Source organism: Aethalodelphis obliquidens, unplaced genomic scaffold, assembly GCF_003676395.1.
Source record: "Aethalodelphis obliquidens isolate GAN/ISIS:26980383/991018 unplaced genomic scaffold, ASM367639v1 scaffold53, whole genome shotgun sequence".
In the NCBI taxonomy this organism is placed as follows: Eukaryota; Metazoa; Chordata; class Mammalia; order Artiodactyla; family Delphinidae; genus Aethalodelphis; species Aethalodelphis obliquidens.
Genome location: NW_020837997.1, coordinates 14,465,836 through 14,490,712, shown reverse-complemented (window position 1 = coordinate 14,490,712; position 24,877 = coordinate 14,465,836). Strand labels below are relative to the sequence as shown.

Genomic DNA, 24,877 nt, shown 5'->3' with positions numbered 1-24,877 from the left:
TCAAACCAAGCACCCGGTATGGTTAGAACGCAGGTCACAAAAGAGCTCTACTCCCCCCTGTGTAGAGTGGAGAAAACCGTGGACAACCTGGGAAACAGTAATAGTAAAAGTACAACGACACTTCTCTTTGTAAGAAGTCCATCCCAGAGGCTGTGCAGGTGTCCCCTACCACTGGGGACGGAACGGGGGACCTGGGTGTGGCGCGGTGCAGCTGGCGACTCTGCCCTCGGGTCTGGGATGGCAACAAGTGGACCTGCAGGCAGGCAGGGCCTGGCTCACCACCAAGACCCCTGAACCACAGGTGGACGGCACGTCGCCTCCCGCTCCACTTTCAGGGCCTCTTTGTACACGACGTCCAGCGATAACGAACAGTACAGAAGGTTCCTGGTCAGCAGACAATGCCCCTGAGGGGAGCAACGGTCACTCTGCACCAGCTCAGGAGCCTCGGAGGCCCCTGCTACCTTGCAAGCAGATTTCCAGTCCCCGGGCCTAGAGGGACAGCCTCCTTCGCCTGGCCCTCCACTGCCCCATGGCCCCACTGCTGACGCCACTCCTGTGGGCCCAGCTGCCACCCTTCCTGCCCATGTGCTCGGTGCTCCCGTCGCTCCCCCCCACCCGGAACGCCGGCCCCTCCCCGGGAGGCCTGTCTGACCACGTGAGGGGAGGAGGTGGCCCCCGCCCAGCCAATCTGAAGACCCCTCCTGCCCAGCCAGAGTTACTAGTGCGGTTATGGGTACAAGACCCAGAAACAAGGCTCACCCAACCTTCTGCAGGGACCACAGACTGAGGGTGGCCGCCTTGGTCACCACAAGGGGCCACGTGCCCGGGCACAACAGTTAAGAGGAAGCAGAAAGAAGAGAAGCAGTAAACACCGCGCTGACACCAATGCTCGACTCCTGAACACACTCCCGTCCACAGGCAGCCCTGGACGGCGCCACGAGCGGGACTCCCGTAGCCTCGCGCCAGGCACTAACATTCTGAAAACCAAGGCAGACAGGCACCAACGCGGTTATGGCCAGGAAGGCCCGCAAAGCAGCAGCCACGGCCACAGGGAGGCCGGGCAGGGCACTGGCAAGATATGGGCCGACACTGAGCAAGAGACTCCTTTAAAACAACCACAAGAATGGGACACACTGGGACCCATAAGCATGGGAAAACAGTTAAGAGATGTGTGTCCAGGAATAGCCCAGACGGTGAACTATCCAAAAGTTTAAAGTAACTGTTATAAAAAGGATAAAGAATGTACAAGAAAAAAACTGGAGAATTTCAGCAAAAATACAGAAAAAAACAACTGCAAATACTAGAATCAAAATATACAGCGTAGGCGTCCCAGATGCAGTGGGACGGGCCAGGTGGCAGCCTGGAGCAGTGGAAGGAGGGATAGGGAGCAAGGACGGGTCCAGATGCACAGGGAGGACAGGACGACACATGCAGAGTCCGCAGATGACGACAGGGGACTGCTGAGTAACCAGGGACCCAGGAGCAGAGCCCAGAAGGGGCAGCAGAAATACCTGACACATGACAGCCAGGAAGCCCCCCAGCGATGAAAGGCATCAACCCTCAGGTCCGAGGAGCTCCATGTAGGAAACACCAGGCGCAACACATCCAAACATACAGAGAAAATCACAGTAGGAAAAAGAAGACATCGTATTTAGGGAACACAAGTGAAAATGCCAAATTTCTCGTCAGAAACAAGAGAACCCAGGAATAAATGGAACATCTTAAAAATGCCGAAAGAAAAAAAGGAAACCTAGAATCTTATACCAAGTTAAAAAGAAAAACAGTCCTTGAAAAACCAAGGAGGGGTACGGACATTTTCAGCCAACGAGCGCGAAGAGCACACTGTGCAGACTCACTTCCTGCCTCAGGAGGGTGAGCCTGCCTTTGGGGGCCGTGGGAAGCGCCTGTTGGGACGGTCCCGACAGCCCCAAGCGCTGCGGGGCCGGGCAGCCTCAGGCAGGGGCGCACGGAGGGGCAGCCACCCTGGAGGTTCTCACAAAAGCACAGGGAAACCACCACGCGGTCCAGCTCCCGGGTGTTCACCAAACACACACCTGCACATGGGGGCTTACGGGCGCTGCGTCCACCGCCACCACATCGAGGACACTGAGGTGCCCTCGGGCAGGCGAGCGGAGCAACGCCACAGTCCATTCCAGAAAACACACACTCAGCACGAAGAAGTGAACAACGAAGCCACGAACAGCCACGGAGGAACCTTAAACGCACAGAGCGGGGCAAGAAGCCAGCCTGGAGACGCCACTTACTGAGAAAGGAGGAAACCAGAGGACAGCAACCACCACCTCTGAAGCACTGAAAGCGCGAACAGACCGAAAACTCCGTCACAACCATTCCAATCCCTCCCGTCCCACCCAAACGCCCCGGGCTCCCATGCTGGCACAGCCAGCTCTGCCAGGACTGACCCCCGACTCCACACACCCAGCACGACTGGCCCCCGAGCCTCCTCCACTCGGCCTCCCTCCTCGTCCAGTCTCCACAGGGGCCCCTGCCCCGCACGTGTGAGGCCCCAGCCTCGCCCTCACACGCGCTCACAGGCAGGCCTGTCCCCGTCAGGGTCCAGCTTGGAAGTCACCTCCACTTGCACGGCCACCTTCCTCGCACTGTCACTGAGACACAGAGCATGCTCCCCCACGACCCCCGTGCCCCCAGGTCCCTGGATGGGGCCCAGCACCTCCTTGCGTCCCACCCACCTGACCCACCACGAGGCACCCACGGGGCTTCAAATCAAGTTTAATAAATAAAACAGCAAGGGGATCAAGGCAGTTGTCACTTCACAGTGTGGTCCTTGGTGGGCCGAGGGAAGGTCGAGTCCAGCCCTGCGGACGGGCTCGAGCCAAAGCCCCCCTTGGTGACACCGGGGCCGGGAGCGCTGCCCTGCCCCTGGAGGACCCCACTCCGATTTGTAAACAGAAACATAAATAAAACAAGGAGGCTGGAGAGGAGAAGGCCCAGGCCCCCAAGCCACCTTGCTAGGAAGCCTCAACAGAAACACGACCTAGGGGGTCAGGGAAACGGGCTGGAGCCGGGCCCCTCAGTGCGGCAGGCGACAGGCCTCGGTACCAAGGGGCTGTGAGTTCTGCGTCCTCAGACCCACGCCCGAGGCTGCCGGGGGCCCCGGGGTGGAGGTGGGGGTGGGGTGGGGGCATAAAGTGCGGCTTTTCCTGAAGTGGAGAGAGCGGGTGGACGTCAGGGCGGGGCGGGCCGACATCGAGGTATATGGCTCTGTGCCCCACAGGGTTTGGCACCGAGTAGCAGCTGCCCCCTGAGCCCTGGGCGGGGGCAGCCCGAAGTCCGGCCAGGCGCAGGGAGACAGGCGAGCAGAGTGCCGAGGGTGCCGGCGGAGGCTGCTGCTGGTAGGGGCGGCGTCCGGCCCCACCTCCCCACGTCCCTGGCGGGGCCCGGCCGCCTTCCTCGCCTCTGCTGGCTGGATGGGCCAGCCCTCCGCGCCCCGCCACCCAATGGGTCCCGTGGTGGGCGCAGAGGCTGGAGCCAGGCAGCAGTGCTGGTGCGTGTGTGGCGTGGGGAGGGGCCACCGCTCAGCCCGGTCCTTGACGTGCTCTGAGCAGAGGAGCTACCGGAGGCCCGCGAGGAGGGGAGGGTCAGGAAGACTGACAGGCAGGCCTCACAGCGGCCCCAAGTCCAATCTGGGCCACAAACGCCCGCCTGTGGCCAGGGATCAACAGGTCATCACGTTACAGCTGCAGGGGGAGAGAGGGAGAGACAGGAGGTCAGTGCAACCCCAGAGCAAGAGGCCCGGCACGGGGGCGTGTGCGGGACGCGGGCTGGACCACGGCCCCGCCCCCGCCTCACGGCAGACGCCGCCCCCACAGCCCGCACAGCCGCACAGCCGCACAGCCGCCTGGCCTCCCCCTCTCGAGGCAGCACTGTCCTGGGCGGCCGCCTGGGCAGGGCCGGGAGGAACCTGGCGCTGGCCCCGTCTGTACCTTCTTGGATTCTGAGCCCCATGAATGTATTACCTGGCCAGGAAGACACATGAGCCAAATAAAGACAGAATAAAGCTGAAGAAACCACTAGCCTGCTCCGCGGCCACGCCATCCTCGGCCCCGGGGCAACCCCTCCCGCTGGCCCCAGCTTGGCCTGAGGCTGGGGTACAGCAGCTGGGGTGGGGCGGGGAGGGGCCGCACTCACTGTGACAGGGGCTCCGAGTGCAGCGCAGGGGCCGGGCACGCGGGGTGGGCGGCCAGGAAGGGATTCACGTCCCCGATGCCGATGAGTCCAAACTCGGCAACCGACAAAGCCACCTGTGCGGGGGCCACGGCCTCCTCGGGCTCTCCGTCCATATCCACGTGGCTGGAGATGAGGGGCAGCTCCTCGGGGAGGGCCCCGGGCAGGGCCAAGTCCACAGCCAGCCTCGGGCTGGCACCAGGCTCTGAAGCGGCCGTGGCGGGGGAGTAGAAGGCTGGCTCAGCCAGGGCTGGGGGCCGCCGAGGCAGGGGCACGGCCGGGGGCGTGTCTACATCCGGTGGCTGGAACGAACAGGGCCCTGGCTCCGAGGACAGGGGGCTGTCGGAGGCCTCCCCGGGCGCGCCGAGACTCCCAGACGTGCTGCTGCCCATGCTCAGGGGCTCTGTGGGGGGAGAACACGGCTGTGGCCAGGCCCTGACAACGCCCACGCCCAGCTCCACCGGGTCAAGGGCAACCCGGTACGGCCTGCTCACCCAAAAGCCACAGTCGCCTCAGGCTGTGCCTGGTGCGGGGCTCCAACCTGCCGGGTCCAGCAAAGCCAAGGACCCCTCCTCACAAAACGCTCTCACACAAACACGTAAGACACACAGGGATGCAGAAAAGCCCTGTCACACCGGAAGGGCACACTGAGGCTAAGGGCCCCGCCTGGGAAGGTCGTGACCCCCATCTTGTAGGGCAGGACAGGACGCAGCTGTTCACAGAGTGAGAGGGGTGTGGACTCGGGGAGCTCCCGCACACGGCCGTGGGGCCAGGCACGCGGACAACCCCCCGGGCACACCACAGACCCAACTGGACCCTGGAGCCAGAACAGGGGAAGCCCCAGCGTCCAGCAGACCCACAAAGCAGCATCCTTGTCCCCTGAGGTCCCCTTCAGAAACTGCAGTCGCCAGCTGAGCTCTGTCCTGCTCCTGCACGGTCCTGGGCCCAGACACCAAAGGGGGCGCAACACCCCCTGGGCTCCCACCTGGGACTGCAGAGCAGCCCCACTTGGGCCCCAGGCCGCACAGGGTACCCCCATGTGGAGAGCCAAGTCCCGAGGATGACTCGTGTGTGACACCCTGTGAGACCACGTGGGGGTGAAGGGACATTGGCCCCCGGATGCCACTCACTCCTCCGTGTCCACCAGCCCAGGCTGGGCTGCCGGGGAGAAGCGCCCCGAGAAAAGGGGCCACCCCCCACTCACCGGTGCGCATCCGGGCCAGGGGGTCCCGCTCAGGGCCCGGGCCGTCGGCAGTGGCAGGCAGAGGCAGGGGCGGCGAGGAGCGGGGGCGGCCAGGGCCATCGGGGTCACCACCATCCAGGTCCTGGTCCGCGTCCCTGCAGGGAGAGGAAAGGTGAGGGCAGGGGCTGCCTCAGGCCAGGACGCCTCCCCCACCACCCCACGGGCACCTGGCACGTACGTGGTTCCCGACGGGCCGTACTTCCGGCGGCCCAGCCGCGTCTGCTGGGAGAAGTAGTCGTAGCGCTCAGACTTCTTCCACAGGTAGTAATACTCCACGCACTCGCCCACAGACCGTGTGCGCACCTGCGGGCGGTGCCGGTCAGCTTGGCCCCCAGCCCCTTCCCAGCCTGCTCCCCACCGCCCCGTGCCCTTAGCTCAGCACCCCATCTAGCTGCCCCCGCTCTGTGCCCGGCCTCGGCTCCAGGCCCACCGTCCGCCTCCCTCGCCCCAGACACCCCGAGGACGGCTGCACCCACGTGTGCTCTGTTCCTCACGGGCCCGGCGGAGGGGGGCAGACAACCCCGGCCCAGAGAGCACGCGGAGCGAGCCCGCTTCTCACTGAGCGTGGGCGTCACTGGCGCTCCAGGGAGAGCCGTCTGCACAAGGGCACGCCGGGTGCGTGAGCCAACTTGAGGGCATATTTACAACGCAGCACAAAAAGCCAGGCCTGCATCCTGGAAGGCCAAGCTCGCCCCGCGGGCTCGTGTCCAGGGTGAGCGATCGGGGCGTCTTCCCATCTCGGAGGATCACCCGCAGCAAGGCCAGGGCTGCGCCCGCAGCTGACAACCCCACCCCCGCGGGACCCAGCGCCCGTGCCTGGGGAGGGCTGAGACAAGCAGGCGCAGGGGCATCCAGGGACTGCCTGATCTTCTCACCGAAACCCCCTCGTGCAACGAGCCTCCCCGAGGCCAGCTTCACGGCAGACCTGAGACTCCAGTGGGAGAGGTCACCAGCCCTAAGCTGGGTGGGGGGCGTGCGGCAGCCAGCAGGTCAGGACACAAAGGCAGCAGCCCAGCAGGTTCTGGGGCAGAAGCGGCCTCTGCCATGGGACAGGCGAGGCGGGAGGCGCGGGCGCCAGTCCCAGAGGACCAAGCGCTGCCTGGCCGTGCCGGGTTCGGTCAGAGGGGCACCATCCCTGTCCTACAGAGCCCCGCGAGGGCCCCTCACCCGCGGCAACCTCCCAGGGAAGACGCTCAGACGGCAAGCGTGAGCCCGGTGCCGGCCAGGCCCTGCTCCTCCACCTGTGGGGAGTGGGAGTGGCAGGGCTGCCGGCCCCAGGGGAGCAAGACAAGACAGGGACGAGGGGCCGGAGTGGGAGCCACTGTAACGGCGCAGAGGGACAGCCAGGTTCCCAGACGAGCCACGGGTGCCTGGCCAGGCAGATGTCCAGGGTGGGGGGCAGAGGGCCGGGGCAGTGACAGAGGTCAGCGTGGGAGTCATTACAAGGGAGCCACAGGCAGGGAGCACCCAAGCGGGGTGTGGGGAGACCAGTGACCCAGGCCTGGTGTTAGGGACACGGGCCTGGGGAGGACGGGGGTGGGGGGGACATGGATGTGGAGACGGGCATGGGGACCTGGCATTAGCAGCCACTTCGGTCATGCCTATTTGGTGCAATGGTGGGAGAGCATGTGTCCCTGGATGGAGTGAATATGGAGACCCTCAGTCCCCACGGCAAGGGGGTGACGTGGGAGATCCAGGCGGGGGTCAGCGCTGGGGGACTGGCAGTGGGCACGAGACCCTTCCCCAGATTGGAACCTTTCCGGGGGATGGGGGAACTAGAGGAAGATGAGCCAGGGAGCCCACCACGAGCCTGGGGTTCGTTCTGACTCCCGCTGCGGGTAGACAACAACTGTGCCGGCTGCCAAGCCCTCCAGCCCCAGAGCAGCCCCCAGCGGGCCGGGAGGCGCGGCGGGCGGGCGGGCGGGCAGGGCCTCACCTTGTTGGCCTGGATCAGGTGGAAGTTCTTGCCATGCACACGGAAGCCGTGCTCGAAGTTGCGGCGCTCCTCCTCGCTCCAGGCGCACAGCCCGTCTGAGAAGGTTGGAGCGGTGGGGGGCGGGGGGCGGGTTGGTCAGCTCGGTCCGTGGCGGGGGTGGGGGGTGGGGGGGCCGGGGCTGGGGCTGCGCTCACCTCGGATCACCTTCACGTTGAACCGCAGCCTCCGCAGGGCCTCCTCGGCGTTGAAGTTGCATTTCACCAGCTCATACAGTGCCTGGGGGAGGGGGGCCACCATTGCCCAGGACAAGCGGTCGCCCTTGAATTCGTCACAATCACACAACCACACTGGCCCCCGCCCCATGGCTCCTCCGCCCCCAGGGCCGCCCACCTGCTCGCTGTCTTTCACCGCCTCTCCCTCCGGGAGCTGAGACTCAGCCACCTCGCGCCACCGCCGCTTCGCCGCCCGGTACAGGAACTCCTCCACCGCCCCCTCAGGAAGGATGCTGGGGTCCCAGAGCAGCTGGTCTTCATTCTCATAGACTGTGCAGGAGGGGGCAAGTTCACGTGCCGGCACGCAGTCTGCACCTCCTCTGACCTCCTCCCCAAAAGCATCACCAGCAGGCCAACTCAGCCCCTCTGGAGGACAAGGGCCCATCGGGGCCTGGGCCTCCACCTCTGCGTCTCACAGGGCCAGCTCCGGGCACCTGGGTGCTCGAGATGGCAGGAAGGCAGGAAGGGGTGGGAGGTCAGTGGGCCCTGAGCAGCCAGTTATCAAGGCCAGCGTCCCAGAGGGGGCAGCAACTAGCCCAGGCTGGAAGGGGGACTTCTGAGCGTGGCCCATGAGGAGGGGCTGCAGGACGAGCTCAGGGAGGCGAAAGGCAGAGGCCCAAGGGAGCAGCGAGAAGAGCCCAGACTCGATCAAGCACAGTGGGGAGACCTGGGTGCCAGCGGCCTCGCTCAGGCAAGAGCTCCCATGGCTGCCTCAGTCCCTATAACCGCAGCATCAGCATCACACGAGCCACGTGAGAGCAGACCTCCCGGGGAGAGGAGGGAGGGGAGGAGAGGGCAGTAGAGGTCCTACCATGGCGGGGGAGGGGGGCAGGTGCATTAAGGAAGGATAAGAAAGGGACTCTGGCTGCAGTCTGCTTTGGGGCGGGGCGGGGGGGGACAGCCTCCAGCAGGGGGAAGGACGTGGCAGCAAGAGGCAGAAGGGAGAGTTCAGGGCCAAGCCTGGGGAGACCCCAGTGTCAGCATCTCTTGATTACTCAGGGAAGAACCACAGGGGCCAAAAACTAAACAACACACACAAGCCAAACACCAGCGCAGTGGCTGAAGAGTGGAACCGGCTCCATACTGGACTCGCTCTTGTGAGGCAACCAGCGACTCTGGGGCTGGCGCCCCTGTAGACCTGCGACCACCTCTCTCCATCTGCAAAGTCAAGCCCGAGTCCCAGCCCCTCTCTAGAGAAAAAGCGACACCTGCCACCATCGCCGTGTGTCTACCTATGGCGTGAAGGTGAGAGGTAAACCACGTGACAACACGTAACTCCACAAACAGCTGGACATCAGAGTTAGCAGACAGGACTTCAGTATAACTATGATTAACGCTTTAGGGAAAAGGACAAAATCAATGGAAAGCTGGAACTGAAATCAATTCAAAAGAATCACATGGACATTCCAGGGCTGGAAAATGCAGTGTGTGAATTATGAACCCACTGGGCAGCTTCAACAGCAGCAGAAGACATGATTAGTGAAACTGGAAAGAATTCCATTCAAAAAAATCAAACTGAAGCTTAAAGAGAACATAGTGTGGGACATGTGTAAGATGGTCAAGCAACCTAAGACATGTATAACTGAGTCATGGAGGAAGAGGACAAAGCACAGGACCAATTTTGAAGAGATAATGGCCAAGCAGTGGTGCAGTGGTTAAGCACCTGCCAATGCAGGAGACACTGGTTCGAGCCCTGGTCCGGGAAGATCCCACATGCCGCGGAGCAACTAAACCTGTGCGCCACAACTACTGAGCCTGCACTCTAGAGCCCACGAGCCACAACTACTGAGCCCACATGCCACAACTACTGAAGCCCACGCACCTAGAGCCCATGCTCCACAACAAGAGAAGCCACCACAATGAGAAGCCCGCGCACCGCAACGAAGAGTAGCCCCCGCTCACCGTGACTAGAGAGAGCCCGCACACAGCAATGAAGACCCAACACAGCCAAAAATAAATAAATAAATAAATTTATTAAAAACACACACACACACACACACACACACACAAAAAGGAGTCAGTGCAGTAATGCAAGAAAAATAAAACATAAAAAGATCACAAAGAAAGAAGTAAAGTTATCATACACAAATGATATGATTGTATGTGTCTAAAAGTGCGAAAGAATCTCCAAGGTAATAAAATTAGTAAGTGAATTTAGCCAAGTCACTGTGTACAAGATTACTGAAAATAATAAACTGCATTTCTGCATTTCACAAGACTGCTATACTGAAAACTCTAAAAACTGCCGAAAATAACAAGACCTAAGCAGAGAAGTAAGCTATGTTTGTGAACTGGAAGTGTCAATATCGTTAATGTATCAATCTCCCCCAAATTAATAAAGAGCCAATGCAACCATAATCAAAATCCTAGCAGGCATTTTTGAGACAAATGACAAGCTAATTTGAAAACTTATGTGGACATACAAATAAAAGTTACAAAGTTGGAGGGTTTGCACCATCTCAGACTAACTTCAAAGCTGCAATAATTAAGAGAGTGGTAAGGACCCAGGGTTAGACAAGAGAACAACAGAAGAGAAGCCCCAAAAGGCAGATATACATTACGGACACGATTCCTGATAAAGGCACCACTGCAATTCAGTGGGGGAAAGAATGGACTTTTCCATATGCAGGGCTGGGGGTGGTGGTGGTGGGGTCAACCCTGACCCATACCTCCAACCATACATTAAAATTAAATTACATCATAGATGCCAACATAAAAGGGGAAATAAAAGAACATATCTTCAAGACCTGCAGACTCCCTAGACAGCATACAAACACACTGTGGCTAAAATAAAGACAAGCTGGATTTCACTGAAATCAGACACCACAGACTGGGAGAAAACATCTGCCGTGCACACAGCCAACCAAGGATGTGCATCCACACAGAAAGTCACCAGAGAAAGGCAACCCAATTGAAAAGGGGAAAGGCCTCAGCAGGCTCCTCCCAAGAGACACCAAGTGGCCAGTAATCGCAAATTAAAGCCACAACGGGCACAACTCCACACCCATCAACAAGGCAGACCACACCAAGCGCTGATGAGGACACAGAGCAACTGGAACTCCCACGCTGCTGGCGAGCGGGGGCCCCACTCGGTGCCTACTGATGACGCCCCAGGAACAAGTGTGTGTGTCCACGAAGACAACCACAGGGCAAACCACCGTGAACACTGACCAGCAGGAGGATGAGTCAACGTGGCGTGGCACGTGCACACGAGGGAACCCAACACCGTAGCGTACGCAACGCACATTCATGCTAGCGGGATCGAGAGACAGACAGACTACAAGTCCAGGATGGTGAGCGCCCTGAAGAACAGGGCCAGGCAGAACGCAGAAACACACACGTCTCTGGAGGGCATGTGGGACGAGTCCTGGACGAGGCGAGGGACTGACGCGTGGGTGACGTGGGAAGAGCCCACACACCCAGGGGAACAAGCGCAGCAGCCCTGGGGGTGGGTGGCCCACAGGGCCCAGGACCAGCCAGCGGGGAGGGACAGCCACTTCCCAGAGTGTCCTGCAGGCTCAGCTGCCCTGGGGAGGTGGCCACCGGACCTGGGCCAGGACCCTCAGGCTCGCTCCGAGGACCTGGGAACTGGCTCTGGCTGGACCCGGGAGTCTCTCCTAGAGGAGTGGGGTTGGCACTTCTCCTGCTCCCTGTCCCCCACCTCCCAGGCCACTTACGCTTCTCACCCTGACGGTTCGAGTGCAGCTTGCTGAGGTCGGCTTGGAACTGAGGCCCAACCATGATCTCCTGCAAAGGCAAAGGCCCAGGAGAGTCAGGGCAGACGGAGGCCCAGGCGCGCGGTGCTGATGGGGGCTGCAGGCTGCCACCCAGAGCCAGGCCGCCTGGCCCGAGGTGTGAGGTGGGAGGCAGAGGCCAGCTGTGTGTGTGACTGCGTCCAGTGCAGCCAGTCCTGGGGCAGGGGCGGGGGGGCCTCGGGGCTACGGCACTCACTCGCAGTCGAGCCCCAGCCCAGGAGAGGCCGCGCTGAGGGCGCCGCAGGGTCAGGGCCACGCACCTTCTTACACTTGTTGGCGGGAAGCGGGTCCTCCTCGGTGTCCGACGAGCTGGAGGAGCCAGGCTCCTTGTCTGCATCAGGCAGGAAGCGGGCTTTGGGGAAACAGCAGCAGGTGAGGCACCTCCTCGGCCCCGCGCGGCCCCCCAGCCAGCAGACCCCGGGGCCTCCACCCCATTCTCCATCCACCTGACCCCCACGTGTGCCCCTCCTGAGAAGCAGCTGGGTCCAGGCCCTGGCCGGGTGACGGGCTGTGACGGGCACAGAAGCGGGGACTCAGGAGGCCGCCCTCTGCTGCAGTCGTAAACCAGGGGCCTAGACCCCCAGCACGTCACGCTGCCCCTGCTCAGGCCACAGAGACGCACAGGGAGTGAGGGACGCATGGCCCGAGGACGCTGCCCTGGATCTAAGGGACTTTCAGGCACAGGAACCAACACGTTCCCTCCTCACATAAACCAAGGTCACCAGCCTCAGCTCACTGGCAGGGCAGGGCAGGGGAGAGGGGTCCCTACAGGGGCTCGAACAGGAGAAGGGCACCCCCAGGGGTCCCGATGTCTGTGTCCCCAGCGGCCCAGGGGTAGGAGCGGGTGGGACACCTACGTCCACTCTGATTAGGGAAAAGGTCAGAGGCCTCATGGGAGGTCACAGATGGGGTGAGGTCATCGGCTGAGGACTGTGTTTCTTCCTCTTCTTCCCCTGAAAGCAAATCCTTCGCTATTTGTTCCTTTTAACAAGAAAGTAGAGAACGTTTTTGCAGTTTGTTTTAACAATCTCAAATAACCCTAACCCGAACAGCAGTGGTGGTGCCAAGGCGGACGAGCCTCCCTCTAGGCATGCAGGGCTCCCACGGGGCTGCTCTCCCTGCTCCGCGGACGAAGCACTTGCACAAGGGCGGGCCAGCCAGGGGCACCGAGTCGGGGAGGGACACGGCCTCCGCCCGAGGCTGAGGACAGTCAGAGCCCCTCCCTTCTGGCCAGGCCACGACCTGCTCGGGATCCGGAGCGTCTCTCCCTCCCAGAGCCGTCCCTGCGACCACCCTGACCCTGGGTGTGTGGCCAGAGCCGGCAGCACTAGCTATACCCACACTGCCAGGCTATAAGCCGCGCTTCTGCCTGTCTAGGGCCTTCCTGCCCACCCCCAGAACCGCCCCCTCACCTTGTCCAGGGTCATGTCCGGGAGGTTGGTTGTGGCATCGCTGCCCTCACTCTGGCGCTCCGAAATGGGGTCCGAGGGCTCGTAGCCGTAGAGGGCCAGCAGCTCGTCAAGGGGCATGTCGCTGCTCTGGGGGGCAGGGCTCTGTCGGCAGGGCTGCTCTGGGGCTCTGCTCCCCCACCCCTGAGCCCGTCAGCCCCACGACCAGTCACAGAGACTCACCCCAGCCAAACCGCAGGCCCAGCCCCTCATCTAAGGGCCCCTCACAGCCCCAGGAGGGAACCGATGAGACACCTGAGCCCAGAGGCGTCCGCTGTCTGCCCAACGCCCCTGGCCGCGAAGGGCAGAGCTGGGCAGGCTCCCGTCCACCTCCACCTCCCCGCCCAGGCCTGTGCAAGCTCCACTCAAGCACTGCGAGGACTCCCAGTGTCTGGAAATCAACTGTCACCACACGGGACACCAATAAACAAGAAGGGGAAAAACATGGTCCTTTAATGAACGTAAAAAAGGCATCTGGTCAAACCAACATCACTCCTGATTTTTTAAAACCCTCAGTATGCTAAGTAAAGAGATGGACACCTCATCAATGTAACAGAGAGGCGGCTGACCCTCGCCGCACCAACAACAAACAAGAGGACGCTCGAGGGCCCCACGGCTGCCTAACACAGCTGACACTTGGAGCCACCGCGATATGACAAGAGACAGAAATAAGACCCTTAATTACCGGGAAGGAAGAGGCAAAAACTACCACTACCTTCCACTCCGGTACTGCTTTCCAATCCTGTTTCTGCAAACCTCGCCTGCTCGAGGCCAGTGCCGCTGGCCATGCTGCGTCCTGACTGCTGAGGGTCTCAGTCGGCTTCCAGCCTCCTGCACACGCCCTGTGCCTCTCCCAGTTTCTAACTGTGCACCTGTGGGTGGGGTGGGAGCTGACATGGTGGCTCCCCGGGAAGCAACCTGAGGAGCAGCACGGGGGCGGCTGGGGCAGCCTGTGAGGTCAGGGCAGGGGCACCAAAGTGCGCGAGCATCAACGTGCTCACTAAGGGCTTCAAGAGATGCCCGTCTCACTAAAGAATACCCTGCAATGCCTGTGTGACGCTATGGATTTTATGAAAGCTCACCCTGAGCGGGTGTCGTTTTGATCTTCTGTGGGAGGAAAAGGGAGTAATGGAGACGGCACCCTGGAGCTCAGGGCTGGCGGACAACTCCCGCCTCCTGCCAGGCACTGGCCAGACGAGGGAGACCACCGACTGCGCTTCTTGACGGAGTAAAACTCAGCGTAAAAGCTTTCAAGCACAAAATTCCAATTGTGGAAAACGTGGATGTGACAGCGTGAACTTCATAAACCACAATGCCCGCTGGTGAGGGAATATAAAAGGCAGGTGTTTCTCATTTTGCTTTGGATATTAAGTTCTTTCTTTTAATCAGTTCACAAAAATTATACCTGAAGAATTTTTTTTTTTTTGGCCGTGCCGCATGCCTTGGGGGATCTCAATTACCTGATCAGGGATTGAACTCGGGTCACATCAGTGAAAGCGCAGAGTCCTAACCACTGGACCTCCAGGGAACTCCCCTGAAGAAAGCATAGCTGAGGTAATTTAGCTAATGAATAGCTGATTTTTTTTTCTTTTTGGTTACTTTTGAGAAGTTCTGAATTCAAGCTGAACTCCTTAAAACTGATTTTTCTTTTTTGAACAGAAGACATGTTTTGGTTATAAGACCAAATGGGCACCAAGTGATACACAGCACCAAGCTAAATAAATGCCCTATGATTACTCCTTAAAAAAACACTCAGGGCTTCCCTGGTGGCGCACTGGTTGAGAGTCCATCTGCCGATGCAGGGGACACGGGTTCGTGCCCCGGACTGGGAAGATCCCACGTGCCGCGGAGCGGCTGGGCCCGTGAGCCATGGCCGCTGAGCCTGCACGTCCGGAGCCTGTGCTCCGCAACGGGAGAGGCCACAGCAGTGAGAGGCCCACGTACCGCAAAAAAACAAACAAAAAACCACTCAAGTCCCAGGACTTAAAAGACATCTGGTGAGATCAGTGTTGACATTTAATGGACTGCATGTTTGTGTGTCCCCCTGCCCCAAATTGATATGATGAAGCTCCAATGTGATTGTGTTTGCAGATGGGGCCTTTACGGAAATAAATGAAGTTAAATGAGGCCACAAGGATGGAGCCCTGATGCAACAGGATCAGTGTCCTCATAAGAAGAGACACCAGAGAGCTAGCTCTCCCCGAGAGAACACGGCGAGAAGCAGCGTCTGCAGCCGCGAAGCAGGCCCCCACCAGACGCAGCCTTGCCAGGCCCTGGTCCGGGACTTCTGGCCTCCAAAACTGCACAAAAATAAATGTCTATTGTTTAAGCAGCACAGTCTGTGGTATTAACAAAGTGCGCTTTCTAGATTTCATACAGCGAACTCTGTGGACGTGTGGAAGATTCATACGTCACAGAACCAATATTCACCAAACATCTCATCCACGCAGAAGGTGACAAGATCACACACGGGTCAAGACCAATGGATCTTAACACCAAGGACAGAAACTTTCCTGGATCTGCTTATAGAATTCACTTCACAAAACTACCACTTGCTGCATCTTGGAGCAGCATCGAAGAATATCCAGTTATCTGAAAAGATTGTTAAATACTCCGCCCTCAGGGCTTCCCTGGTGGCGCAGTGGTTGAGAGTCCGCCTGCCAATGCAGGGGACACGGGTTCGAGCCCTGGTCTGGGAAGATTCCCACATGCCACGGAGCAACTGGGCCCATGAGCCACAACTGCTGAGCCTGTGCTCGGCAACAAGAGAGGCCACGACAGTGAGCGGCCCCCGCTGGCCGCAACTAGAGAAAGCCCTCGCACAGAAGCGAAGACCCAACACAGCCAAAAATAAATAAATAAATAAATAAATAAATTTATTTAAAAAAAAAATAACCAGAACAGATCTATATGAGGCTAGATTTACACTTTAACCAAAAGAACAAATCACAGCAGACTAACGTCTGCCTTAAAAGACAGCGTTCACAGAGATTTACAAAAATGTCAAACTAGTCCACTCTTCTCCCTAATTTTTTTGTCTTGAAAATAGTTATTTTTCATTTTCCTAAACATGTGTTCTTTCTACTAACAATGGGTTTGTCGTATCACCAACATAAACAAAGCTCCTTGAGACCCTCAACAGTTTTTAAGAGCACAAAAGCGAGTTCTGCGGGCAAAAAGTCTGAGAACAGTGAGTTCAATGTCCAGCCACCCGCTCGTCTGGAGCCCAGCGCCCCACGAAGGCGGGACTGGCCCGGCCCACCCCTTGACCTCAGTGCCCAGCATGGTCTGGCCTGTGCAGACAGAGGGTCGGCGGCACAGGTCGTCGTGGAGTCCGAGGAGCTCAGAGACCAGGCGGACGGAGCAGCGGCGATGCCCCCTGGACGCCCCGCCCACCGGGTACCTGGGAGACGAAGTCCTTCTCTAGCTCCTCCTCCGGCTTCTCTGGGCCCCGCGCAGCCCCTTCATGCTCCTCCTGGACACCGTAGTTCCGAGACAGGATCTCCGCCAGGTGGAACTGATGGTCTGCGGACCCCATGGACACCACTGTGGAGAGACATAGGCCCGCGTGAGCTCCTTGCCACCATCCCAACCACTGAGCTTCTGCAGATGACCACAGGGCGGAGGAAGCCTCGGGGGCCCAGCTGCCACCACAGGGGTGTATGCACGCGCGCGTGTCCACGTGGGCCGGGGTCGGCACGCGGCAGCCCAACCGATGCTCAGCCCTCCTCTGGCCTCGGCCCAGCAGCTGGGGGACGTGACCAGATCTGGGGTTTTCCCCAAAGAACCAGGATGTGTTCACTGCTCTCTCTCCATGACTGGTCTTCAATGAGTTGATTTTTAGAAGAAACAAAACAAAAAAGGAAATAGCTAGGTCTCACTCAACCCCAGCCAGGGAGCAGTGAGGGCCCAGGCTGGACCTGCATGTGGGTCCCGAGTGCAGCAGAGGGGGGCAGAGCCACAGGGAGCAGACGGGAGGGGCAGGCGGCCAGCTCAGGGGAGGCGCAGGGCCCCGGGGAGGGAGAGTGCCTGCCCAGCACCGCCCCCTCCTGCAGCCCCCACCCACAGCCTGGGCCCGGGGTTGGCCAGGAAGCTCTGGAGAACGGAGGCACTCGGTCTGGACAACCGGAGACAGCCCTGGCCACCCCGCCCGCACGCCCCATCCCGAGGCTCCAGGGGCCAGTGTGCCGTCTCTCGCACCTGCCAAGGCCCGGGCCCCAGGGAGGAAGGTACCTGCTGTGGTCTGCAAGCTGGGCTCCCCAGGGCACAGGCTGTGAGAGAGGCAAGAGGCCAGGCCAGGGCTCCGCCTCTCTAGCGAGGAGGCCTGCAGAGGAGACGAGCAGGATTAGGGCCCTGCGGCCAGACAGGGCGGTGGAGGGTCAGAGCCAGCCCCGGGGGCATGGGGCACCAGGTAACAGAAGGCCTCCGCGGGCTGGGGCGGGGGTCAAGGCGGGCCAGGTGTGTGGCTGCGCTGGAGTCCAAGCGTCCCTGCGGAGACAGGCAGGGAGGGCCTAGGGCCGGCGGCGGGAACGGCACGCACCCACGGGCACCGTGAGGAGCCTGGGACGGCCGGCCACCAGCAGTGCTGATCACAGCCCAGGACACGGGGCCCAGGTGACCCAGGCCCACACACAGCCCTGGTGCCACACCCCGCAGCCAGGTGCTGACACCACAGCCACTGCACAAGGGACCAGCCTCCGAAACTTTGTCTTAAAAAGGCAAACAGCCACTATGGAGAAATCTGGGAATTCCTCCAAAAGTAAACAGTTACCAAATGACCCAGCAATTAATTCTACTCCTAGGTACACACCCCAAAGAACCAAAAACATGTGTCCATAAAAGGTGTACACAGGTGTTCACAGAAGCATGACTTACCACAGCCAAAATGTGTAAACACCCAAATGCCCATCACCAGGTGAATGAATAAACAAGACGTGGTCCATCCTTATGATAAAATATTACTTGGCCATGAAAAGGGGTGAAGCACTGACACTCGCTACCAGGTGGACAGACCCTGAGAACACGATGCTCAGTGAGAGAAGCCAGACACAGAAGGACACACAGGGTGTGATTCCACTGATGGGAAACATCCAGAACAGGCAAATCCGCAGACAGACAGTGGGTTCCTGGTTGTCAGGGGCTGGGGTGACTGCTGATGGGGTCAGGTGTTTTTCTGGGGTGATGGAATGTTCCAGACAAAAGTGAAGGGCTCAAAACTTTGTGAACATACTAATAATCACTGAATTAAACATTTTAGATGGGTATATTTTGAAGCACATAAGTTATACCTCAAATTTTTTAAAAGTGCAAATGAAAGCATCATAACAGCTACCACTGGGACTTCCCTGGTGGTCCAGTAGCTGAGAGTCCACGCTCCCAACGCAGGGGTCCTGGGTTCAATCCCTGGTCAGGGAACTAGATCCCAAATGCCGCAACTAAGAGTTCACATGCCGCAACTAAAGATCCCGCATGCTGCAACCAAAGACCCAGGGCAGCCAAATAAATAAGTAAATAAACTTTTTTCTAATTGTCTTTAAAAAAAGCTACCATTATCACAATGTTCAAAAATTTATTAAGAACAAGAAAACTAGACCAATATCTCTTACAAACAGAAACACAAAACTCAACAAAACCCAAGCAAACTGAGTTCAACGGCATACAGAGAACACTGCACACCAATGAGGAGAGGCTCAGAGCAGGGATGCAGCACAGGTGTGACACCCAACACAACCAGCACAGCGACAGGCTAAACACAAAACCCACACCAAAATCATCTCAGCAGATGCAGAGACAGCACACAGCAGAGTCCAACACCCTTTCATGATGAAAACACTCGACATATGAAGGCTGCAAGGGAACTTCCTGAAAAGGGCGTCCATCCAAACCCCAGCTACTGCCACCCCTGAGGCAGATGGCTAGCGCCTCCCCCAAAACCAGAGCACGGTCTCTTCACAACGTCGTCCTGGAGGAGGCAGCAGTCGGGACAGGAAAGTAAAATAAAAGGAATCCAAATTGGAAAGGCAAGTCATGACCTGGGACACAGAGGATACTAAAGAATCCACTAAAGAAACCAGAACTAATAAATGAGTTCAGCAAGGCTGCAAGACACAAGATAATCTACAAAAATCAACTTTACTCCTGTATACTAGCAATGAACAATCCAAAAAGAAAATAAGGAAAACAATTCCATTTCCAATAGCACCAAAAAGAATAAAATACTTAGGAATAAATGTGGCAAAAGAAATTCAAAACTAATACTCTGAAAAGTGCAAAACACATTGAAAGAAACTAAAGATCTACATAAATGGAAAGACATACTATATTCATAGCTCAAAAGACTATTGCTAAGATGTCAATACTCCCCAATTCATCTACAGATTCAACAAAATGCCTATCAGAATCCCACTGGGCTTCTATGTAGAAACTGACAGACTCCAAAAATCATATGAAAACTCAGGGGACCCCAAACAGCTAGAACAATCTTGAAAAGGAAGAACACTTCCCAGTCTCAAAAGTACTCCAAAGCTGCAGTAATCAAAACAGTGTGGTGCTGACATAAGGCTAGATATTTAGATCAAATTAATAGAACTGAGAATTCAAAGACAAACCCATATATTTACAGCCAAGCGAATTTTTAAAGGGGTGACAGAAAAATTCAATGCAGAATGAACAGTCTTTTCAACAAACAGTGCTAGGGCAATTGGATATCCAAACGCAAAATAATAACATTCAACTCCTATCCTACACCGCACACAAAAACTCACTCAAACTGGATCAAAGACCTCAAATATAAGAGCTAACACTATAAAACTCTTAGAAGAAATCATAGTGATAAATCTTTCTTACCAGGCAATGGTTTCTTAGATAAGACACAAAAAGCATAATCAACAAAAGAAAAATAGATAAACTGGACTTCATCAAAATTAAAAATTTAAAGACAACTCACAGACCGGTAAAAGATATTTGCAAATCATACAGTCCCTTTCTAAAGGGACGAACAGGCAAAGTCTCTGAATAGACATTCCTTCAAAGAGATACACAAATGGCCAATCGGCAGGTGGAAGCAAAGCTCAGCATTAGGGACAGCAAATAAGCACATGTCAGACACCACTTCTGTGACCAGGAGGACACATGCTATCAAGTGTGGAGGGAATGCAGGCACTTGAGGGAGGGGACGTGCAATGGGACAGCACAGGGAATACACCTGGGTGTCACCAGATGCCCCCCAACACGCCACCCTGGCACAGGGTGACCATCAGTGAAGGCAGGTGAGAAAGCAGACCCGGCCCCGAGGCAGAGCACAGTCTACTGACCAGCCCCACTCCCCTCCACCCATAAGGCACGGCCCCCAGAGGTCAAGGCCTTCCCTCTGCACTGACCGCCCTGATGTTCACACACTCCTGCGCCCTGACCACCCCTTTGGGGACCCCTCGCCGGGTTCTTCCGCATGACGCACACCACCTGGTTAACAAGCTGCCTATTTCTCTCTCCCAAAGCTGCCCTTGTCAGCCTGAACCATGGAGTCCCAGCCAGGGACCCAGGGGGGGCAGAGGGAAAAGTTAAGCCTCTCCTCCCTGAAACACCCAAGAGAGACAAAAACATTCATCCACGCTGAGACCTGTTCACGAGTGTTCTCAGCAGCATGACTCACAACAGCCAAAGGAGGAAAGAACCCAAATGGCCATCGGATGGAGTATTACTCAGCCAGGAAAAGAGGAGAAGCCCTGACACTCGCTACCACGTGGACAACCTTGAGAACACGATGCTCAGTGAGAAGCCAGACACAGAAGGACACATAGGGTGCGATTCCACTGACGGGAAACGTCCAGAACAGGCAGATGCGCAGACACAGAGAGTCGGTTCCTGGTTGTCAGGGGCTGGGGAGACGGATGGGGGAGAGATGACTAATGAGTGCACGGTTTCTTTTGGGCTGGTGAAAATGTTCCAAAATTGACTGGTGATGGCTGCACAACTCTATGAATATACGAAACGCCACTGAATCGCACACATTAAAATGAATGAATTGTATAGTAAATGAATTATACCTCAGTAAGGCTGTTTACAAAAAATATATATATAGAATACAACAGTTAATAAACTAAATTTTCAAATTTTAGAAAAAGAAGTTTAGTAGGAATTTCCACACTGATTTCCTCACTGGATCCTCAAGAGGTTGTGTAATCATTTTCTTCATAAGAGAAATAAGGGACTTGCAGCTCAGAGAGGTCAAGTCAGTCACCCGCCGTTTCCAGCACCCTGGATGGTCCCGCCCAAGCCTAAGGCCCCTGTTTTGCCAAGGTGGGAGAAGGAAACGGATGAGGAGCTGACTAAGCACGTTCTGGGTTAAAAAGAAAAAGAAGGGGAAAAAAAGTGTGGGGGTGGGGGAGGAAAGAAGGAAGGAAGACAGCATTCTACGGACTTGGTCCCAAAGGTGAGTGGGGTGGAAGAGGGAGCAAGCCCAGGGCGGGAAGGCCCAGGCACGCCACCCACAGGCGTTCCTCCAGGCATGGGACACCGACATGCCTCCCCACGCCTCCCCACCCTGTGCGAGGGCTGGGCCTGGGACTCTGGTGAGAGGGCTTCCACGTGACCCCCAAGACTAAGCTGTGAAATGCAGTGCAGTTCCCACAGCCGCCCATGCTGTGAGGAAGCACAAGCCACAAGGAGAGGCCACGCCAGCGGGCGGCATCACAGCCACACGTGGGCGAGGATGCTTCCCTCCACTGGGGCTGGCTCAGCCCAGCCACCAACCAACCGCAACCACATGAGGGACCAGTCAGCCCTCAGAACCGTGACAGGTAATTAAAAACTGATGGCTGGGGCTTCCCTGGTGGCGCAGTGGTCGAGAGTTCGCCTGCCGATGCAGGGGACACGGGTTCGTGCCCTGGTCCGGGAAGATCCTACATGCCGCGGAGCGGATGGGCCCGTGAGCCATGGCCGCTGAGCCTGCACGTCCGGAGCCTGTGCTCCGCCAACAGGAGAGGCCACAACAGTGAGAGGCCCGTGTATCGCCAAAAAAAAAAACCGATGGCTGCTTTGAGGAACTGAGTGTCGAGGTGACTCATCAGGCAGCAGCGTTAACCAGACCCCCCCCACCCCCCGCCTACACCCAGCAAAGGTGCCTGGTCCCGCTGGGCCACCCAGCACTTCATCCCTGTCTGGCAGCCTGTAGAGCACCCGCTCTGGGCCGGGAGGCAAGAGGCACTGGGTGCACAGCAGCCAATCGACAAACAGGTTCTGCCTGTCCAGTCCTGGCGAGTCAGCCGTCTCGTTGGGGATACAGATAACAAACAAGCAGATGTGCACAGTACTGAGGGGAGAAAATGGGGTAGGGGGCCTGCACAACCAGGGAGGGCCTGCGTGGCCGTCTCCAGGCCGAGGCCTCCAGGGCAGCGGGACGGCACCACACAGCGAGTCCCCCCAAGGCTGCAGACAGCACAGGGAAACAGAAGGAGCCCAGGGGGTGGAGAAGGGCGCAGGGGGAGATCCTCAGAGATCATGCCACCGGGCCAAGGGTCACGGGGAGGAGATGCGCTTTCCCCTGAGGACAACAAAAAGCCGTGTCTTTTAAGCACAGGACAGAGGTGGTGGACTCAGGTTTGTCGAAGAGCAAGCTGGGATCCGCGAGGAAAGCAGCATGAAGCGCCCCACCTTCTCTCACGGTGCTGTGGCTACTTTGGCGGCAACAGAAATCAGGCAGCGAATCCCGATCAAGCACTTACCGCTCGGTTACGAACCGCCATTTTTATCAGTTCAAGACAGTGACTGCACAAGGTTCAGCTTCTCTGTGCAAGCACGGAGCCACGATCTCATGAGACCTCCCCACCTCAGAGAGAGTGACCGACCCAAGGTCACACAGAGTAAGAGGCTCCAGAAATACAACGGGTCTCCTGGGCAGAGGCTGGCCATGCCCACCACGACTGGAATTTGCACACCTGTTGTCCTTCACTGCCAGGCCCTAAGGGCCTCCCATGGAGCCAGGCATTCGGACTTTCTTTTAGGAAAACCACCCCAATTCACTCAACAGGCACCACCCCAAACTGGACACAGGACAACAGGAGCACCCTGGACACCCGGCTGCTGTGACACTGGGCAGGGCAAAGTCAACAGCCAAACCCCGCAGCGCTCGGGGCGGGCTGGCTGGGAGTCTGCCCCATCCACCTGTAACACGCAGCTACCTGCCAGGCCAAGACAGCTGGCCCCTGGGGCAGACGCACACACAGAACGCCGTGCCCCTGCAGGGACATCGGGAGACCCGGCTTCCGCCTCCGTCCCACAAGTCCAGCCACCACCCAGGAGGCCTGTTTCCCCAAACACCCTCTAAGGTAGGAAAGGTAGGAGAACTACTCTGGAAGGGCCCTTTTGGTCCAGCCACCCAGCGTAAGGCAGGAACTAGCTGGGGAGGTCTGGCCTTGGACTGAGATGCCCACACCCTTTTTGGCGCAAACACAGGGCCTGTCGCTGCCTCTGAGAAGGTCACTGGTGGGAGAGTATGACCAGTCCTGCCCTCCACAACATCCACCCACAGTGTGCCAAGATACAAACACCCAGCGTGGCCCCATAACCAGGCCAAGCATCCCAGGACCCGGCTGCACCTCACCGCGTGGGTGCCTGCTCCTCTCTGGGCCCGGGCGGCCCCACCCATTGGGTGAGGATCACTTGCTGAGTCCAGGGACCTTCTTGGCATCCCCAAACCGAACGTCTGCGCTAAGAGTCACGTTTGCTGAGTCCCTAATAGGTGCATTATTCATTTCATCCTCACTAGGGCCCTATAAAGTGAGAGCAGGTTCGCACTGTTTTATCCGACATTCAAAAAAGCCCTCAAAGTGAAAGTTTTTCATCCCTGGTTTGACCCGCCACGAAGCTATTCAGTGTCTTGATCCCAACGATACCAGGTGAGTTTGCTCAAACATCACACCCCAAACCCTCAAATCCGAAACACTGAACTCCAACATCCATCTGGCCCCAAGGACTTGGGGTAAGGGGTCTTGGGCCCGCTTTCCGGACAGAGAGAGGAGGCTCGGAGAAGTAACTTTAAGCCGCCGGTAAAGGCAGCCCTACGCCCCCCGCGGGCCGGATCCGCGCCGTTAGGGCCCCAGGTCAGAGCTCCAGTCCCGCCCGGAGTCCGGCGGGAGCGCGACTCCTTGGGGTCAGCGCCGCTGGGGTGGGGGTGGGGGGGTCAGCGGGCTGGGGTCCGGAGGAAGCGCGACTCTGTAGGGCAAGCCCTGCTGGCGGGGGGAGGGGGGGTGGCCAGCGGGCGGGGGTCCAGCGGCCGAGGGTCTGGTGAGTCGGGGTCCGGAGAGAGCGCGTGCTCCGCTAAGTTGGCAGACGCGGGGCGGATGCCGGGGGCGGCGGGCGGGGGAGCGGGAAACCTTGGGCGCGCACCCCTTCCCCGCCCCCGCAGCCCCCTCCCCACCCCACGCCCCCGCCCCCCGCGCCACACATGCGCTCTGCCGCCCGCGATGTGGCAGCCGGGAGGGGGGGGCCGGGGGCGGCCGCCGACGGAGCCCAGCGCCCCTGGGGCCCCGACGGAAGCAGCGCCGCGGCCCGGCCCCGAGCCCTGGGCAGGGGTCCCGGCGCCCGGAGCCCCCACGCGGCCGGGCCGGGCGGCGGGGGCGCAAGCCTGGGCGGGGGCCGGCTCCCCCGGCCCGCTCACTCACCTCCGCCATGGCCGTGTGTGCGCGGGAGGCGGTGGCCGCGCCGGGATCCCCGGATGCGGGGCCGCGCGCTCATTGGCTGCAGCCCCTGGGCGGGCGGGGGCGCCGGGGCGGAGCCGGGGGCGGGGCGCGGGCGGGCGGGCGCGTAGTAGGTGCGCGGACGGGGACGCGCGGGCGGGCGCGGGTTGCGGGGTCTCGCGGACCTTGGCCTCGTCTGGGAGGTGGGGGTGCCGTGGTGGAAATGCCAATTCCTGATAAGCACGCCTTAAGCACTGGTCCCAGTTCCTCCTTCCAATCTGTAGTGCCCCCGTGTTACAGGTAAAGACACGGAGCCCAGGAGTGACGGGCCACCCGGGCACGAGC

At 58.7% G+C, this 24,877-nt stretch overlaps 1 protein-coding gene across 7 annotated transcripts; it reads right to left on the bottom strand.

Annotated features, from left to right (window-relative positions):
* Nucleotides 1-2,730: 2,730 nt before the first annotated feature.
* MIER2 (MIER family member 2) lies at nucleotides 2,731-24,536 on the bottom strand. 7 transcript variants are annotated; one of them, XM_027085708.1, is made up of 13 exons: nucleotides 24,518-24,536; nucleotides 17,091-17,181; nucleotides 16,261-16,403; nucleotides 12,822-12,947; nucleotides 12,267-12,390; nucleotides 11,670-11,761; nucleotides 11,332-11,401; nucleotides 7,577-7,924; nucleotides 7,383-7,477; nucleotides 5,625-5,749; nucleotides 5,408-5,541; nucleotides 4,168-4,606; nucleotides 2,731-3,716 (listed from the first exon to the last, which is right to left on the bottom strand). In XM_027085708.1, the coding sequence occupies exons 1-13, from the start codon at nucleotides 24,524-24,526 to the stop codon at nucleotides 3,695-3,697; spliced, it is 1,818 nt and encodes a 605-aa protein (XP_026941509.1). In that variant the 5' UTR covers nucleotides 24,527-24,536; the 3' UTR covers nucleotides 2,731-3,694. The 7 variants fall into 7 exon arrangements, with proteins under 7 accessions (XP_026941509.1, XP_026941510.1, XP_026941511.1 ...); XM_027085709.1 differs by lacking the exon at nucleotides 24,518-24,536 and having other exon boundaries at nucleotides 7,577-7,658; nucleotides 7,773-7,924; XM_027085710.1 differs by lacking the exon at nucleotides 24,518-24,536 and having other exon boundaries at nucleotides 17,091-18,278.
* Between the last annotated feature and the right edge of the window lie 341 nt (nucleotides 24,537-24,877).